The sequence below is a fragment of the Diachasmimorpha longicaudata genome, chromosome 18 (genome assembly GCF_034640455.1).
Source record: "Diachasmimorpha longicaudata isolate KC_UGA_2023 chromosome 18, iyDiaLong2, whole genome shotgun sequence".
NCBI lineage: Eukaryota > Metazoa > Arthropoda > Insecta > Hymenoptera > Braconidae > Diachasmimorpha > Diachasmimorpha longicaudata.
In genome coordinates this window covers 3,455,208-3,471,162 of record NC_087242.1, presented here as the reverse complement: position 1 = coordinate 3,471,162, position 15,955 = coordinate 3,455,208, and the positions used below count along the sequence as shown (strand labels likewise).

The 15,955-nt window shown below is 39.4% G+C and overlaps 6 protein-coding genes across 12 annotated transcripts; all 6 read left to right on the top strand.

Annotated features, from left to right (window-relative positions):
- The first annotated feature begins 77 nt into the window (after positions 1-77).
- LOC135170907 (E3 ubiquitin-protein ligase RNF169-like) lies at positions 78-4,390 on the top strand. Of its 2 annotated transcripts, none has more exons than XM_064137085.1 (4): positions 78-505; positions 853-1,629; positions 2,103-2,228; positions 2,310-4,390. In XM_064137085.1, the coding sequence occupies exons 1-4, from the start codon at positions 154-156 to the stop codon at positions 3,278-3,280; spliced, it is 2,226 nt and encodes a 741-aa protein (XP_063993155.1). In that variant the 5' UTR covers positions 78-153; the 3' UTR covers positions 3,281-4,390. The 2 variants fall into 2 exon arrangements, with proteins under 2 accessions (XP_063993155.1, XP_063993156.1); XM_064137086.1 differs by lacking the exon at positions 78-505 and adding an exon at positions 638-740.
- Positions 4,391-4,529: 139 nt separating this feature from the next.
- On the top strand, positions 4,530-7,675 carry LOC135170925 (uncharacterized). Of its 6 annotated transcripts, none has more exons than XR_010300452.1 (8): positions 4,530-5,067; positions 5,253-5,518; positions 5,599-5,778; positions 5,950-6,202; positions 6,270-6,338; positions 6,524-6,613; positions 6,687-6,831; positions 7,536-7,675. XR_010300452.1 is itself a non-coding variant. In XM_064137121.1 (7 exons), exons 1-7 carry the CDS (start codon positions 4,774-4,776, stop codon positions 6,750-6,752), a joined length of 1,218 nt encoding a protein of 405 aa, XP_063993191.1. In that variant the 5' UTR covers positions 4,530-4,773; the 3' UTR covers positions 6,753-7,480. The 6 variants fall into 6 exon arrangements, 2 of the variants coding, with proteins under 2 accessions (XP_063993191.1, XP_063993192.1); XR_010300455.1 differs by having other exon boundaries at positions 4,925-5,162; XR_010300454.1 differs by lacking the exon at positions 5,599-5,778.
- On the top strand, positions 7,626-8,460 carry LOC135170953 (uncharacterized). The gene is made up of 3 exons (XM_064137182.1): positions 7,626-7,829; positions 7,975-8,128; positions 8,211-8,460. Exons 1-3 carry the CDS (start codon positions 7,745-7,747, stop codon positions 8,233-8,235), a joined length of 264 nt encoding a protein of 87 aa, XP_063993252.1. The 5' UTR covers positions 7,626-7,744; the 3' UTR covers positions 8,236-8,460.
- A 140-nt stretch (positions 8,461-8,600) lies between these two features.
- LOC135170934 (calaxin) lies at positions 8,601-12,036 on the top strand. The gene is made up of 5 exons (XM_064137153.1): positions 8,601-9,102; positions 10,665-11,007; positions 11,235-11,346; positions 11,421-11,674; positions 11,814-12,036. The coding sequence occupies exons 2-5, from the start codon at positions 10,730-10,732 to the stop codon at positions 12,034-12,036; spliced, it is 867 nt and encodes a 288-aa protein (XP_063993223.1). The 5' UTR covers positions 8,601-9,102; positions 10,665-10,729.
- Positions 12,037-12,385: 349 nt separating this feature from the next.
- On the top strand, positions 12,386-13,760 carry LOC135170935 (uncharacterized). Its single transcript, XM_064137154.1, has 4 exons — positions 12,386-12,560; positions 12,744-12,954; positions 13,040-13,420; positions 13,491-13,760. The coding sequence occupies exons 1-4, from the start codon at positions 12,510-12,512 to the stop codon at positions 13,694-13,696; spliced, it is 849 nt and encodes a 282-aa protein (XP_063993224.1). The 5' UTR covers positions 12,386-12,509; the 3' UTR covers positions 13,697-13,760.
- A 606-nt stretch (positions 13,761-14,366) lies between these two features.
- On the top strand, positions 14,367-15,435 carry LOC135171099 (uncharacterized). Its single transcript, XM_064137433.1, has 3 exons — positions 14,367-14,522; positions 14,601-14,669; positions 14,825-15,435. The coding sequence occupies exons 1-3, from the start codon at positions 14,469-14,471 to the stop codon at positions 15,344-15,346; spliced, it is 645 nt and encodes a 214-aa protein (XP_063993503.1). The 5' UTR covers positions 14,367-14,468; the 3' UTR covers positions 15,347-15,435.
- The last annotated feature ends 520 nt before the right edge of the window (positions 15,436-15,955 follow it).

Below are 15,955 nucleotides of genomic sequence, written 5' to 3'. Positions count from 1 at the left end.
ACACTAATTTCATTCGGCGGCATTGAACCCCTCGATCTGGTTTTCTATATCGTACCGTTCCCATTGGCTGGAGAAAGTGAATCGGAGAAGTAGAAAAAACGTAGTTCTGCTCACTCCTACACAACTGAATTGACGTAAGAAAATCATAGAAAGATGGCGACGTATTTGAAACGGACGTCAAAATTGTTTGATGTCTCATTGTCACAGGCATCCACAGAGATGAATTTACGTGATGTTATATGCCCAGTGTGTCGTGGAATATTGATTGAACCAGTGACATTACCCTGTACCCATAACCTATGTTTAAGATGCCTGAAAGGTACATTTGAACACAATAGCCTCAGTTGTCCACTGTGCAGAGTTAGAGTTGGTTCTTGGTTGAGAAGTGCAACAAAATCCGAAACTCTCATTAACAGTGAACTGTGGAATCTGATAAGATCGCGATTTTCCAAGGAAATTGAGGTTAAACGCAGTGATCAGGACAATGAAATTCCCAGTGACACAGGTGAGTCACAAATTTTTACCCATAAATAAACAACTCTACATAACCTAGCTTTTTTTTTTTCAACCTGCAATTTACATTCCCAATGCTATTCATATGGAAACGATCATCTGGATCAGTGCAGCTGCTCTCTTTACCCTCGAGTCGTTTTTTACACGAAATGATGTCGTAATTTCCTTTGTGACTTTCCCCAATTGCCTCCGAATGTCAACTCTGTGATCCGTGAAAGGGAATCCCCGTCTGTCTGAGTTTTTATGGCTCCTCTTGCAATTATAGTTTTTTATTTATGATTTTTTATCTCATCTATTGACCATTTATTCAAATTTGTTGAGCTTCTATCGATGTTTCAGTCTACCCACCCAAGATCATCAGCGCAGCAGGTGAAATACGTCGGGAGTATGAAATGCAACTACAAATTGCTGAGGAGGAAAGACGACTTCAGCGAAAATCCGAGATAATGGCGAACGAAGTACTGATACGAAAATTGGAAGAGGAGGAGAAAAAAAAATTGGCACAATATGCACAAGATCAACTCCTGGCAAAAACAATAGCAAAGAAACAGTTGTTGAATAAATCAACGTTCTACGGTAATTGTATGAACATGAAAGCGCCGAGAAATGAAATTGAAATATTGCCGTTGAACAGTGGATCCTCAGTCAGCAATAATTGCACCACGTCCAGCATGAAGCACGAGAGAACCAGTTTATCAAACTCCAATTGTAATTCTGATAAATTATCCCAGCAGTCCGACAATTTAGTTCTAGATGTCAAAGTGGCAACGAATAGAAAGGAGTTCTGTCAAGTTCCAGTTTCTGTTCACAGTGTTGTTACTCTAAAGAATCAGTCTGTTATGTTGATGAAAAAACCCAATTGTCATTACTCGGAGCCGAGCTGTTCAAATTCTAAGATTTATGGCACGAGGAGTGAAGAGGAGTTGCGTGTACCAAGCGATGTTTTATCTAGTGGCAAGGGTCTTGGCATTGAATTTTGCATTGAAACTGTTAAAAATGAGGGGGAGAGAGTGGGCAGTGCCGGTAGTGCTGGCAGCCATGACAGTATAAATCAGGAAATTCATCATTTTAAGCCCATCAGGGCTATGCCCAGAACACCTCTGCGATTTTCACAAGGTAATTAACGATTCATTCACGTAATCACGTAAAAAATGAGCTAAGTCGACTTGACTCCAGCCGACCCATCAACTCGATGGGAAATCCCCCAACCGAGTCTAGCCCTGGACCTGGTAGGCTAATTACCTACTTAACCGGCGCCATTCCCGTCATTAGTTTGGGGAACACCCCAGAACCGGCGCATTCCTAATCCTACATCAGAGATCCCAAGGCATTCCCTTTCCTACACTTTTCCTTTAAAAAGTCCATACTTTTCCCGATCATAGTCGTTCCCCAACCTACCTTGGACACACTTGCTCTCCAATCTACCTTGGACGCACACCGCCCAAGAGAGGACAAGTCAACACCCTGTATCGTGTAGAAGCCAATAAATATTCAATAAATACACCGGCGTGAATCTTTTTCCACCACCTGCTCAACCCCACAATTTAAATGACTCCATTCGATTATTCATTTCGCTTTCTATTTTCTAGATGGAAGACAAATCGATCCAAAATTAATTCGAGTTGTTCCGATTTTTGAACGTGCCTCCAACGTCCTTCCAAAACCACCAGCACCCAGCAAACGAATAATTGGCTGTTCTTGGAGTGCATTCAGAGGTAAAAATTAGAATATTCGAGTCTTCGGAATTTCTCTCCGTGAATTTATGACAATTTATTCAGAACATTTTTTAATTTCAGGTAAAATCCAGCAGAATCCTCACAGCATTTGCCAAGACTGGAGGGCTTCGAGTAGCGTTGCTCAGTCTGATCAACTGGATAATCCGACAAAACGCGAAACAGTTCGAAAAATAGACCTTGCTCAAGACATATCATTCGATAACAATAAAAATTATGCGAAAGGAATTAATAGAATATTGAACGGCACTAAAGTGAGTAAGAAATTGATTCTAGAGGATGAGACTGAGAGTGAAGCCGATAAAACCTGGGTAAAGAGTTCCTGCAAAAGTGAAAAGAAGAGCTCGAGTGTCGATGAGAATTCTTCACCAGTGTGGAGTCGAGCGTTGTTGAAAATTCCATCTGTCAATGAAAATGGCGCTGCCATTGAGAACATTGCTGAGAGGATAAAAAAGAGAAAAGTAGCACAATCCCAAGTGATTGATCCGGTGATAAATAAAAATAAAAATCAACGCAAGACGCGGAACAGAACTATATCCTCTGACAAGGAAGAAATTATTTCGGCCAAATCCAAGGGAAAAGTTGCAACGAAATCGAAGAGCTTGCGAGTCCAATTCACCGATTCAGCTGAAATTATTGAATCACCACCTGCGTTAACCGTTGAAATGGAAACTACGAGAGGGAAGAGAAATTCGTCCAGATCGAAGAGGAAAGAGAGCGATGCTTCGAACGAAAAAAATGAGTGCCCGAGGAGCCAGAATCTTGATGATATGGCTATTGAAGAGCAGGATAAAATGGAGAGACTTTTGCGACAGGAGAAAGAGGACTTCGAGCTCGCGCAGAGATTGCAAGCTCAGTTCAACGAAGTGGGGAGTATTTCGTACAGAACGAGAGGGTCAAAGCGTGCATTTAACTCGGGTGAGATTGAACAGGGAATTGATAAAATCAGAATTAGTGATAGACTTTTGGTGAACAATGTCAATACTGCCAAAACACCAAGACGACCGACCAAGTCAAAGCGAAAACAGAAATGAGATTAGAGAGTTGTAAAGGCAATTCTCCATTAGAGATTCAAGAAAATAAAGATTTGTAATCATTTAGGGTAATGTCATGCACGTATTGAGTGAATTTATGATTTTATTAATATTATGTCGGCTGCGGGGTGAGGAAGATGTCGAGAGAGGAACTGGGAATGGACGATTTTTTGTATTAACTACGCAGAAAATTTTTTTTGCTTTATGATTCTGTTGTGAAGAGGTACAATGAGTTGCGTTGACTGGTCTCCTCGATTTTTGATAAATATCTGCAGATCTAGAGGCAATAGAAGGATTTGCTAGTAGACTTTTTTGTAGGATTTTGGTTTTCCTTCGAAAAAGGTTATCATGAAAATTCCGCCATGTTCCATAATTTTTTAGATATTCATAAAAAAAGGTGGAGATGAGGGGGCTTAATCATTCTGCAACTTCACACCGGAATTTCTTCTCTTTTTTATAGAAAAATATATATTTGAAGTATATAACCCGAAGATTTTAAATGCCAGACATCGTTGTTGATTAATTGAAATAAATATATTGAATATTTTTCGTGGTTGAACGGTAGTTTCGGTAATTGTGGCACTGAATATTAAGAGAATTTAAGTTAAACCTGAAGAGATTGTAAATAAGATAGGGTAAGATAGGCTATAATTCCTTCCACTATGAGTTTCGCGAGAATAATCAAATGCAAGATTGAAGTTTCTGAATGTTCGGGAATGTGTGAACAATCGGGCTGGAGACTTCCTTGGATTGAAGGTCTCGAGAACAAATTTTGGCATGTGGTGGCAACTAGTCGGTTGCCTTTGCAAAACTCCATCACTGATGTTATGGATTTTTAATCAATTGGGCAAAAAGTGTATCGAATATTGTAAATAATTTTGAAGTAGTGTGTCCCTCGAATATATCCCAGTCTAAATTTGTTATAATTCGATGTAGTTAGGTAACGATACCATCCGTAGAGGGTCACATGAAATAATGTGAATGTGTACTAGATCCGTATAAGGATCATGCTTCCTTGTGTTTCTCGAGGCTAGCATTTCAGCTATTTGTAGAATTGTAAATATCCAAAGTGGAACTAAATCTTGAATAAATCATAAATTTTTATTTGTAGATGTTCTGACCGATCTCTCTTCGTTTCCACCACTTGAATCATCCTGCCACACCCTGGACATTGTTATTGTTTATACTGTGTCTGTCAACAATTCCTTTTAATCATTTTAATGGAATTATTCCACCCGGAGCGATCAGTGGCTGAGTCGTCGATGGAAAAATACGAACTCATTAATTCGTGCAATAGAATATTACACCGCATGTCTGAAGGCCTATCAATCATGATTGCGATACTGACCCCAGATGTAAAGCATTCCCCGAGGGGGAAGTAATGACAATTTCATGTTCGCAAAGTATATTATCCTTTTAGACCAGTCAGAAAATTCAAAGTGGAGCAGTAGTTCCGGGTGCAGTGGATCACTTGGTGTAGTATCGTATTGATAATGACAATTTGGAGACCAAAGAACTTGTATGAAGCTCTGGTGCCGGCTTACATTGTCCGCGCAATACTCGGCTTCGCTATGATACGTTATCCTATGGATAAACCCAGAGTGAAGCTTACGATTATCCATTCAATTGTTGTATTCACCACCTACGGGTACTTCTTCGTGACCATTTTCCTCAGCCACTGGAATTCCATTGAAATGCAGAACCGGCCAAAAGTTACGTACATATTAGTTGTTATGTACAATATCTGCATGATTTTCATGATTATTTCCGCGTGGATCAATCAAAAAGTAATTAAGCAGAATTTTTTATTGAATAAATATATAAATACATAGGTTCATTTTCGTATATATGCGTGAGGGGCAAAATGGATCATAAAGGATAGGTATATGCAGAGATGTGTACATAGGAAAAATCGCCAATTTGTTTTTATTACAAATTAAAAATGAAAGACAATGATCATGGGATTTTGAAGATGGACCAGGAGACGCTGCTCATGTCGTCGGAACTGGAGCATAGGCTAGATGCCCTGGGGATTAAATGCAACTACCAACAGATCGTTATTCTCCAGCTGTCGGTCATATTTGTCTGGTGTGTGATGACACTTGCGTTGAATTTGTCATCATCGATATGGGCAATCGGGCACTTTCCCACATTCTGCTATTTTCTGGAATGCAGTTGCCTAGCACATGCCATCAACATCAACTCACTCATGGAGTTGAGTTATTTCATGGCAATCAGGTACCCAATTTAGGAAATATATGTGTATGTAATTTGGGGAAGTATGTTCCATGTAGATCTTTCATGTAATTACATGACAGACATATAACTCGACGATACCAAGATATCAATGAATTCTTGGAAAATATGGAATTATCAAGTGCTGATGGACAATTAGGGACTGAATACCGGCTGCGGGGTCACCAGACAGGAAGTTACAGGGTTCATGTTGGGTCATTTCTAACGAGAAAAAAAATTATGAGATCCCTACACAACTTGAAGTATGTGCTAATAATTTGTGTAGAAAAATCAAATTGAGTAGAGTCGACACAATTTTTTTTAATCAATTATTTTCTATTCCTTAATTATAAGAATAAGATTCTCATGCACAAGATTAAATGGGGAGGGGGTAGTTTGGTGGGTTAAAATTTTTAATTGCTGATTTATCACAGACACGTGCATTTGGAGCTCAGAAAATTGACGCAACGGGTGACTCGGAGTCACGCAACTCAGCTGATATTCCTGATGCTATCGTCCTTTTTCCTCATCACCTGGATGCTCTATGTGATGTACAATACGATAATGATCACCGAAGTAGCCACTTCAGTAAAATGGATACGAGGTTGCACTGGTGGTGTAGTTGTTGTTTCCATTGGCTTGAAGTTGGTGTCCGTCAACTGCATCTGCGCGACGGCTGAATATGAAGTACCTTTTCCACTTGTCAGCTACATTTGTCGGAATCGAAGGGCTGACGTTATTTTTTTTTTTCTAGTATGAAAGAACGCGGGCGATCCTTCAGAAATTGGTGATGAATGTCAGGGATCGTGAGCTCCAACGTGAAGTAATTTCCAGGACTCACCCGGAGAGAAAAATATGAAAAATTACCAAAGTTATGATAAATTATGGATAATCGCAGGGGGAAGTCTCTTCTGTGACGATTTTTCTCGGAATATTTACTATTCATTTTTTTCTCTGTGCACTCATTATTCATTCAAATTAATTATTGCAATTTTTAAATAATTCCAGGTGGAAATATTCTCACTCCAAATAATGACCGTTCAGTTGAGTTTTCAGCCTCACGGCCTCTTCAAGATAGGAAACTCTTATATGGTGAAGGTAGGCGACGAAATTGGTATCAACTTCGTGAGGTGATTTATCCCTTCAATTTATAATTTGAATTTACGTTTAGTTCATCGGCACAGTGACGACTAATTTAATTATTTTGATCCAAAATAACGTGCCCATTGATGAGTAAATAATCCTCGCAACTGGCTATGATGGAATCGTCTTCGAGTGGCTGTGACAAAGAACATTGAAAGCACATGGAAATAATTGTAAGGATCATTAAAATGATTGAATAAAATCGGTGTCAAGATTTTTCGGCGAACAATTTTCTTTCGGAGATGTTCGGAAAAATCATCCAGAAAAAGTCCTGGAAGTCTGATCTTCATTGATAAAACTGATGATTACCTGGTAATATCAGGTTTTTACGGGAAAAATCATCGTCGATAAATTATTCACCGCGGATTTGAATACAAATTTAAAAATTATGAAAAACACGTTTATTAATAATTCTATTGTTGTATCGCAAGACAACTATGAGGAAAAAAGTTTATTTTACCAGTTTCGCGTGCAGTAAATGTCATGTGAACAAAAATCACTGCTAATATCTCTCTTTCTCTTTCAAAACTTATATTTTCAATTGTTATTAGTATCAGTAAATTATTGCTTTCACTCAGAGCTTGATAGAGAAAATGAAAAAGGGGAAAACTGACGGAAAAATTCCGTATAATTTCGATAAATTTTTCGCTCTCGAATTGCGGAAAAAACGTAATTTTTATTGAATTTTTATTGCTCCTCGACGTGAGGTGCAATCAATCAAAAAATTAATTATTAGAATATCTATCAATGATCATCCATCACCATTCACGAGGACTTCGAGGAAAGTCATTTAGCATTGGACACGCTCATCCCTGACGTAGGAAAAATAAGCTAATTGTGTAGAGAGTTTTCATACGAAGATGCTGCTGCTTCACAGGTGGATTGAAGGACACCCGAATATGGAAATTTATTCATGAATAAGTGAAACGTTACGCTCTGCGTGATAGAAGTTCGGAGAAGTCGAGTCAGAACGGTGAAGATCATGGGGTATAAGAGGTCTGCTCAACATTCATGAGGACATCAGTTTTTCCCTGCGCTCATCACTAGTGCAATTCTGGATAATCGAATCGACGAATAATTATCGAAATGGTGAAACTGTATTTGCTGGTGATTTTAGCTGCTGTTGTGGTGAACGCTCTGGCACTTTCGGAGCAACGAGGCGATGAACAAGGTGATCCCTTCATAACTCAGCAAAAAAAAATGACTGAAGAGTCAGTCATCAGCTCGGAATGATTAATTATTTGATTGCAATCATATTTAAGTGTAAATTAAGATGATGAGGCAGAGGTTCGATAAAATTCTTCTGATTGTTCCAGTTGACGACGACCCGATGGCTCCAAGAATCATCAGATCTGCTGACGCGCTTCCGGATCCTCATCACCATCGAAGGTACTATGGAGGCGGTGGTGGATATCACAGGGGAGGATACTACAAAGGGGGTGGATACTACAAGGGTGGTGGGTACTACAGGTAAGAGCACTTCCCTGTCATCGATTACCTGTCAAATAATAATTTTAATTCGAGTACTGACGTTCTCGTGTTTACGGTACAGCGGACGATACGGATATCATGGATGAGTGGAGACTGTCCGAGTGATGTTGATGGGCTTCATACAACGTCAATGGATTTTCCTCTGGATACCATTGACGGACAAGATGAATAACTGATAATGAATTGATCAACAGTAGATATTTTTCCAGCAGTGTTTCAATAAGGTGAACCTGTGTTTAAGTGTAAATAATAGAATTTGTAGACAGTCTTCACATTTTTAATAATAAAACTAATGTACATAAATATTATAATTAGCTTTTTAATCAAATCACTGTGATTTAAGAAAAGGGCTGATTGGTGTCACGATGCGAAAAACTTTTAGTCAAGAAGTTCTTTGATTTAATTATTCCTGCACGTTTACGAGGCTAAATGATCCCTCTCAAATTGTTAAACATTCCCTTCGGGTTTTTAATCAGGCCTGCACGGCATATCATCCCCAACACGCAATAAGGACTAATTAATAACCTACTCCACAACCATCCGCTTATGATTACACGTCTGCAGTCAATCAAATTGTGTTTCATCCACGAAAACCTTTTTATTGTGACAATAATTAATTTTTTCCTTTTTTTCTTGTGAAAATTGCTAATTAATTATGCAATGACAACTCCATTGAATTGATCCCCAAAAATATCACCAGAAGTTGTTGACGAACCGTAGGACTCGGACTGGGGTATTTTCCCTTCTTTTGGGTAAATTTTGACGTCGACAAAAATTACTGGAGTTTATATTCAATTTTGGCGCCAACTGTGACATCACAAAAATTCAAATTCCTTCGGAATATCGAAACGAGCAGTCGCTTGATCGATGGAACCCCGTCGCCGTCGGCAACGAAGTACCTCCACCACGTCTCGAGTTATCACTGCCAAGTGCGAACCAGTGCGTCGATTGAGGTGAGTTGTTTTACGGTCTATTTCGATATCAACCCCATTCAACCCGTATATCATACCCCAGAACTCGCAGACGCACGATATCTCGAATACCATTAGGCACTGCGTTTTCACCCCCCATTCGGGGCTAATTTCCATGACTTCTAGAGCTCCACAGGTTTGTGGGGATGAAAAAACGTTAAAAATTATTCATTCAATTTTCGCGTGAATGGGCACGTCAACAAATTCATATTAAATTCTCTGATGAAGGGTAGACGACGTGGTATGAGGGTGGAAGAGGGAGGAATTTAGATTAAGAGTTTGACCGAATGAAATAATTCTAAATTCGATTTTTCCTTTAATTACGACTTCTAAAGAAGATTTCTGGCAAATATTAAGACTGGATTCATCAATTAATTTATATTAATCTGTCTGATGATGGGTAAATGGCGGAGAGGGGGAAGGGGGGAGGAGAAATCGAGGGAAGATATGGAAGAGTCAGACTAAATGAAATAATTTCAATTTCGATTTTTCCTGTAATTACTAATTATTTTTTATTGCTCCCAAAAATACAGAACATAATTTATTTTAATCCCGTCCTCGGTGGATTAAAAAAATCCGTGTGCCAGTCTCGTAAGACTAGAGACTCGGCTTGCAACGGGTTCGTTGCGAAATCTACTAAAATCGATTTTCCGCAAGTATCTTCGATTAGGGAAAATTACATTCTCCATCCGGTCGTAACTACTCGACTGGTGTAATACCCCACAATCACCCGGTGAATAACAACCTAAAATTAGACCCTGGGAATGCAGTGAATTGACTATCTGATCGGTATCAGGGGGGAACTCGAGTCCGGTAAAATTGTCAGTGCTTATCCAGCATTGGAATCAGAACTTTGAAGACCTGATGTACCTGGAGGTACAGGAGACAGTTGTACTCACTGTCCCAGATGTCACATGCCAAGTAATTTCGAATACCTCGAGATTCACCATTGATAGCTCACGATAATCCCCTGGGCTCCGGTGATTGCAATTTCAGAAATTTTAAATCAACAGTCGTTGATATCCTGAGTTGTCCGTAGTTCGGTAAATATGGAGGAATGTTAACGAGCGAAGTTGATGCAGTTGGCTCTCCGATAATGATGTTTTGACATGCACCGTTGCAGCAGCGAAATTAAACGTATAATTTTCGAAGTCAAAAATATTGAAATAACTCGGCTATTTGGGCGGAAAAAAACCATTAGACATAACAATTGTCATGAGGATGAGGAGTAAAATTTAAACTACATGCGATGAAGGGGAAAAACCCTTAAATGTTCAGCCATCGATTGATTCTAAAATCATTCGTGACGAGGCGGCTTCGATTTGACATGCAATGCAAATAAAATTACGCAAATGCGATGGGAATAATAAGTCAGGAACCCGAGACGAGGGAAAAAAATGTCTCCGGGGAAGAAAATCAAGTTCCCAAAAGCGTATAATCCCCCGAAACATGAAATTTCCGGGTTTTTCATCCCCTTTTCCATCGCGCTCAGTGCCACCCCTGACCATTGACAGGGAACTGGTCATGAAATTGGGATTTTTTAGGTCTTAGAGTCCACGTGGAGGCGGAATTCCGTCGACGGAGGGATATAAAACGTGATAAAATAGACATGCTGAGCCCGGTTAAGGGTGGCCACCCTGTGGGTGGTGGGGATGGTCTCGACCTCAGCGCCATTATGAGTCGTATGAGTGCGCGTACTGGGGCGCTAGTCCTGAAAAGCGTTTCAATCTTCCTGACGAGCGGACGAAAGGCGTCCGTTAACTCGAAAAAACCCAGCTCCGAGTCACCCCCCAGGCGGAGACGACGGAGGCGGCCGGACGATGCCAGTATGAAGACGTACTACACCAAGGTCGTCGATACGTTGAGGAAGAAAACAAGATTTTCAAGGTCATTTCAATATAAACATAAACATTGTAAGTGGGTCAGCATTACTGGCCCATAATTCGATGGTGCAGTGACACAAAAACTTCAATCTCACCTAATTAATTAATTAATTAATTTTGGTCAGATATTTTTGTCTAAAAAACGTGCCCCAAATTTGAATTTTATTTTTCTTCTCCTGCGTCAGGAATTTCCTCGTCTCTTCGTCCTTCAACATTTTATTCTTGTTTTAGGGTTGAACTGGAGGCCCTTTGCAAGATCTACAGGAAACTCACATCCCTTCCATCCCAACAAAAAGCCTCATCAATCCTGAGTAAAGGACCACAAACAATTCAAACCGTGGAGGTACCATCGGTGAATTAAAATGGAGTACAATTTGTTTAGAATTTCTTGACCTAAAAACAAATTCTCACCAACAGGGAATTGATCGCACGATATTCCGAGAGCTGGTGCACAATACCTTCGACATCATCACCGAGGACACCTTGATAGAACGAATGTTCTGCTGTTGGGATCGAGAGTGCGAGGGAGCCATTCGGCTGGAGTCCTGGATCACTGGACTCGACGTGTTCCTGCGAGGTACCCTACGAGACAAAATGGAATTTTGCTTCAGAGTTTATGACCTCAACAGCGATGGGTACATCACGAAGGACGAGATGTTCCAGTTATTCAAGTTAGTTGATCAATATTAATTAGCAAAAAGGTACCTGCGAAGTGCTTCTCCTCGACCAATTCAGCTGAATTTATTTCAACAATTCTGTGCTCATAATAATTATTCTGGTTTCATCTCATTTATTGATCGACATCAACAGAAATTGCTTGATAAAACAACCGGGGGAGGAAGACCCGGATGAGGGGGTGCGAGATCTGTCTGAACTAGCCCTGAAGAAGTTGGACGTTGATCACGATGGAAAGGTGTCGTTCACCGACTACGAGGCAGCGATCAAGGAGGAGCCCCTGTTATTAGAGGCCTTTGGGCAATGTCTGCCTACCGAAGAGAGTTGCAACGCCTTCCTCATCACCCTACAACCCTGAAGAGACCCTACAACTTTTTTAAAGAGAACTGCGTCAAGTGAAAACAGTAATTTAAGGACTAGCACCACCGAATGTACAAAATATTGAATAAAAATGATAAACCATTTATCGAAGTTTCTTCGTCTTACTGAACAATCTCTTCATCAACTACCTCGTAATACAACTCAATAATAATATAACTGGAGCTCGTTGAACACTGTGATAATTAAAAAATCAATTTTGCCAACAGTTAAAACGCAATAACTCTCTCGAATCTCGCGAAAATTGGTCTATCCCATTATGAGAATTGTTAGTTTATTTTTACGATCGTCAACTGCCGTTTGATAAAAACACAAATGCATTCCGACGAACCGCGTATTGGGTATTATGGGACAGATATGTGAGGTGATTTACTAAAGAAGGGAGTGACTTTATGTTTTTCTATAAATTATAATCAGAGGGTTGACAGATCGCAGCTGAAAAATTTTGAAGTCATGACGAGAATAATTTACACTTTTTTGTTGCTAATTCTAGGTCAATATACTGTAAGTAACCCCATCATATATATTACCCGATTATGTATATTAATATGTAATAATGATATATCAATATATTATGCAATAATACATTTCATGTTCGTCGAAATTAATTTTCCTGTTAGAATTAATTTTTAAAAATTGATGTAATCAGTTGCAGAACTGTCTCATTATTTTCTATTGTGATTACAGTGTCGAGCAAATGTTCTTCGACAATTGAATGATGAAGTCCGTAAAATTAATGAATTGGTTTATAATCTCTCAAGTATTTGCGATTCACCGAGTTTACGGGGGTGGAGACGAGCTCTGTCCTCAGACAGATCTGAAACTGCGTTAACTGGTGCGGATAAATTACAGCAGAAGTCACGATCACTTTGGACCCAATTCTTGGATGGATTAAATGGTTGATTTTTATTTTTTATATTGAAAGCGGATGACTGGATTGCAGGACAATTTTTTATGTTTAACAATTAAAATTGATCTTTCAGGCGATTTGATGGAGGATGAGGGTAAACAATTAGTGGGTGATATTGCTCCAAGAAGTTTAAATTCCAGTACAGATGAGACCACTCGTTCTGGGAGGAAGGACTTCGCTTTTGAGTTGAAGTTGGCGGAAAAAATTCGAGATGAGGCGCAGGATCGAGTGAATAAACTCAGAGAGGCAAAGGAAATAGAGGATAAAATTAAGGCCCAAATAGCGATGGAAATGAGTCTCAAAGAGGAAAAGGAAAGAGAAGAAAAACTTAAGGCGGAGAAGCTCAGGGAGGAACAGGCGAGACAGGAACAGCTGAGGGAAGAAAAAGCAAAGGAGAAGAGACTCCAGGAAGAATTAGAAAAACAAAAGAAACTTAATGAGACAAGAGCTCAAGGTTTTTCTTCTTTACATTTTCCACTGAATTCAATGTTTTTAAACTAATTTTTTTTCTCTCCTCAATATAGCTGACGCAGCGACAATGGAACCCCCCAAATTCGTCGGTCCAACTCTCAGTAGTCAACAACTATTCAATAACTTTTTCTATGAAGCATTGGGAAACACAATGCGACAGATTATTTCTAATAATTCCGAGCTCAAGGAAAATCTTGGAGAGGATTGGGATCCTGCGACTCTGATGGGACATAATGAGGCCCCGAGGAAAACTGTATAATCGAACATTTATAAAGTCATTTGAAAAAAATGAAATAAATTAAATGTTGGCAAAATGATAATAATTGTTCACTCATTAATTTCCCAACCCTCACTCATGAGTTTATCTATTAATTTCGTTCATCTCGTACATGAAATTTTAATTCACATTAAATTAATTTGGTCCATCAATTAAATAAACTCTGATGTAATTTATTATGGAGTTCAAAAAATTACTGTTTATTATAATTTTACAGAAAATTTCTACTGTGCAATGTACCACGTAAAACAATAAATTTTCATAAAAAGGCAGAAACTATCGCATGAAAGTTTTTAACATAATATTCAGGCGAGTCCCAATATCAGATATATTTTTTTCTGTGGGAACTTCTTAATGAACAATCGACAACAAATTTCATATTATTTTTAATACAGTGCCCTGGGTTCTGTGATAGCACTTCCAATTGCGTGATTTCACACATGAAGTGACCAATAAAACCATGTCCAATTGAACTCGAATACATCAAATTACATCAAATTAATCAAGCCGTGTAATTCCATCAACCTGAGCTCACCGCTGTCCCCATGGACCCAACGAAATTAATTCACCCGTGACCTCTGAATTACGAAAATACCATTAAAAAACCGGTAACAATGATTTTATGTCCATTCATAACAGATAAGCTATTACGTCTCGTCGTCAGAGATTGGAACTACATAAAGAGCGAGCCCTGCCAAGCCACTGCAGAGAGGAAATCTCCAGTGTCCAAGTGTTCCCTGAAGTCACGTAAATCATGAAGATCGTATTGATCTCTGCACTTTTCTTCGGAATTTGTCAGGCATCTTCCGTAAGTTTTTCGATTAAAATTCTCTCAAATAAATTTATTGCTTAATTTTGTTTCCCATTTCTCTATTTTTATTTTCAGCACAACCTTCCAGGTTTTCTTCCGACCTTTATAGGTCCCCTTCCAGCTGCTGATGAAAGACCTCAAAAAGTTCGTAAGAAAATAATCCAATTTTCTACTCGATTCCCTCATATTTTTAAAAATTCCCACCTCATAATTAACACTCGGAAATTAACAAGAATTTCCTGTCCAATTATTCACTTTCCTTTTGTTAAATTTACCCCCAACGACCGAATTACTTCCAGGTGGATGCAACCATTACGAATAGAAATGTGAACGTAGTGGTGACGGTTGATCCAAAGACTGTGGCAAGTGAATTGATGAAACTTCTTGAAGCGAGAGCGGGTAAGCATCAAGGGAGAAGAGCCCTAGACGCCTACCAAACAGTGTTGGACATTGAGAAGGCGATAACACCCCTTCTGGCTCCAGCGAGGCGTGCGAACTCCCTGTCACCGTTTGAGACAGCCTATGCCCTAGATCACATCGCAAGACGGACTATCACAAAGGACGGATCAAAGCCACCAACGATTGAGGAGGAGATCGCGACACGAGATGTCGTAGCCGATATGATGAAGACCCTGAGGAGCTTGACGGAGGGGGAGTCTGAGAAGAAGCAGCACGAGGCGGGTCCAATCGCATCGAGAACACTCGGCGATACTCAGGACTTTGGACACATTAAAAGGTCAGAGGCCAAGGAGAACGACGATGACTTCATCATTCTGGAGCTTGAGGTTTCTAAAGCTGGACTGAAAAACGCATTAGCGTGAATAATATCGAATGATTGTCTGATAACTGCGGGAAAGTCGAATTTTGTTTTTCGATCTGGAAGAGAAAATAAATGGGGGATGATGGGGTACAGAGGTCTTATATTTTTCTATGATTAATGTACCTCAAGAAAACACTCTAGACTTTTATTTCAATTATTAAGGTATTTTTGAAGGGACTCAAAAGGTAAAGAATTGGTGAAAGTTCTAAAAAAAAAATTGTTGTCTTCAGACTGCTGTCTGCACAATCCAAATTTTGGGAAGAAAAATATTGGGATGTCCCTCGGATTTTCCAATTTTTATTTATTTCCCTTTTATTCTTTTCACTTCAATCTCACGCAAACTCGACGAGCACCGTTGAAATGCTCCGACTCACGTTTCCGTAGTAAAAACACCATTTCTGGCTTCCCCTGGAGTTATTTGCATCGCCGGATGGCCCAGCAACACGATATAGTGTCAGAACAAATGAACTGTCGATCAAAAATGTGACGAGTATTGCCAGTAAACACGACAACTCGAATGTGCGATTGTAACACTTACAGTGCGATGAAAGTAATAAAATCTGACCCTTCTGGGGGAATCAAGTTGTTCACACATGCACCTGCTATTTTG

Bases quoted from the DNA above. Each gene is read 5' to 3' on its own strand.
- LOC135170907 (XM_064137085.1), top strand. From the start codon at position 154: ATGGCGACGTATTTGAAACGGACGTCAAAATTGTTTGATGTCTCATTG. The intron at 1,630-2,102 runs GTAATTAACGAT...TCTATTTTCTAG, and splicing joins ACCTCTGCGATTTTCACAAG to ATGGAAGACAAATCGATCCA. The intron at 2,229-2,309 runs GTAAAAATTAGA...TTTTAATTTCAG, and splicing joins TTCTTGGAGTGCATTCAGAG to GTAAAATCCAGCAGAATCCT.
- LOC135170925 (XM_064137121.1), top strand. From the start codon at position 4,774: ATGACAATTTGGAGACCAAAGAACTTGTATGAAGCTCTGGTGCCGGCT. The intron at 5,068-5,252 runs GTAATTAAGCAG...GGGATTTTGAAG, and splicing joins CCGCGTGGATCAATCAAAAA to ATGGACCAGGAGACGCTGCT. The intron at 5,779-5,949 runs GTATGTGCTAAT...GATTTATCACAG, and splicing joins AGATCCCTACACAACTTGAA to ACACGTGCATTTGGAGCTCA.
- LOC135170953 (XM_064137182.1), top strand. From the start codon at position 7,745: ATGGTGAAACTGTATTTGCTGGTGATTTTAGCTGCTGTTGTGGTGAAC. The intron at 7,830-7,974 runs GTGATCCCTTCA...TGATTGTTCCAG, and splicing joins GCAACGAGGCGATGAACAAG to TTGACGACGACCCGATGGCT. The intron at 8,129-8,210 runs GTAAGAGCACTT...TTTACGGTACAG, and splicing joins AAGGGTGGTGGGTACTACAG to CGGACGATACGGATATCATG.
- LOC135170934 (XM_064137153.1), top strand. From the start codon at position 10,730: ATGCTGAGCCCGGTTAAGGGTGGCCACCCTGTGGGTGGTGGGGATGGT. The intron at 11,008-11,234 runs GTCATTTCAATA...TTCTTGTTTTAG, and splicing joins AAGAAAACAAGATTTTCAAG to GGTTGAACTGGAGGCCCTTT. The intron at 11,347-11,420 runs GTACCATCGGTG...TCTCACCAACAG, and splicing joins AAACAATTCAAACCGTGGAG to GGAATTGATCGCACGATATT.
- LOC135170935 (XM_064137154.1), top strand. From the start codon at position 12,510: ATGACGAGAATAATTTACACTTTTTTGTTGCTAATTCTAGGTCAATAT. The intron at 12,955-13,039 runs GTTGATTTTTAT...TTGATCTTTCAG, and splicing joins ATTCTTGGATGGATTAAATG to GCGATTTGATGGAGGATGAG. The intron at 13,421-13,490 runs GTTTTTCTTCTT...TCCTCAATATAG, and splicing joins TAATGAGACAAGAGCTCAAG to CTGACGCAGCGACAATGGAA.
- LOC135171099 (XM_064137433.1), top strand. From the start codon at position 14,469: ATGAAGATCGTATTGATCTCTGCACTTTTCTTCGGAATTTGTCAGGCA. The intron at 14,523-14,600 runs GTAAGTTTTTCG...TTTTATTTTCAG, and splicing joins GAATTTGTCAGGCATCTTCC to CACAACCTTCCAGGTTTTCT. The intron at 14,670-14,824 runs GTTCGTAAGAAA...AATTACTTCCAG, and splicing joins CTGATGAAAGACCTCAAAAA to GTGGATGCAACCATTACGAA.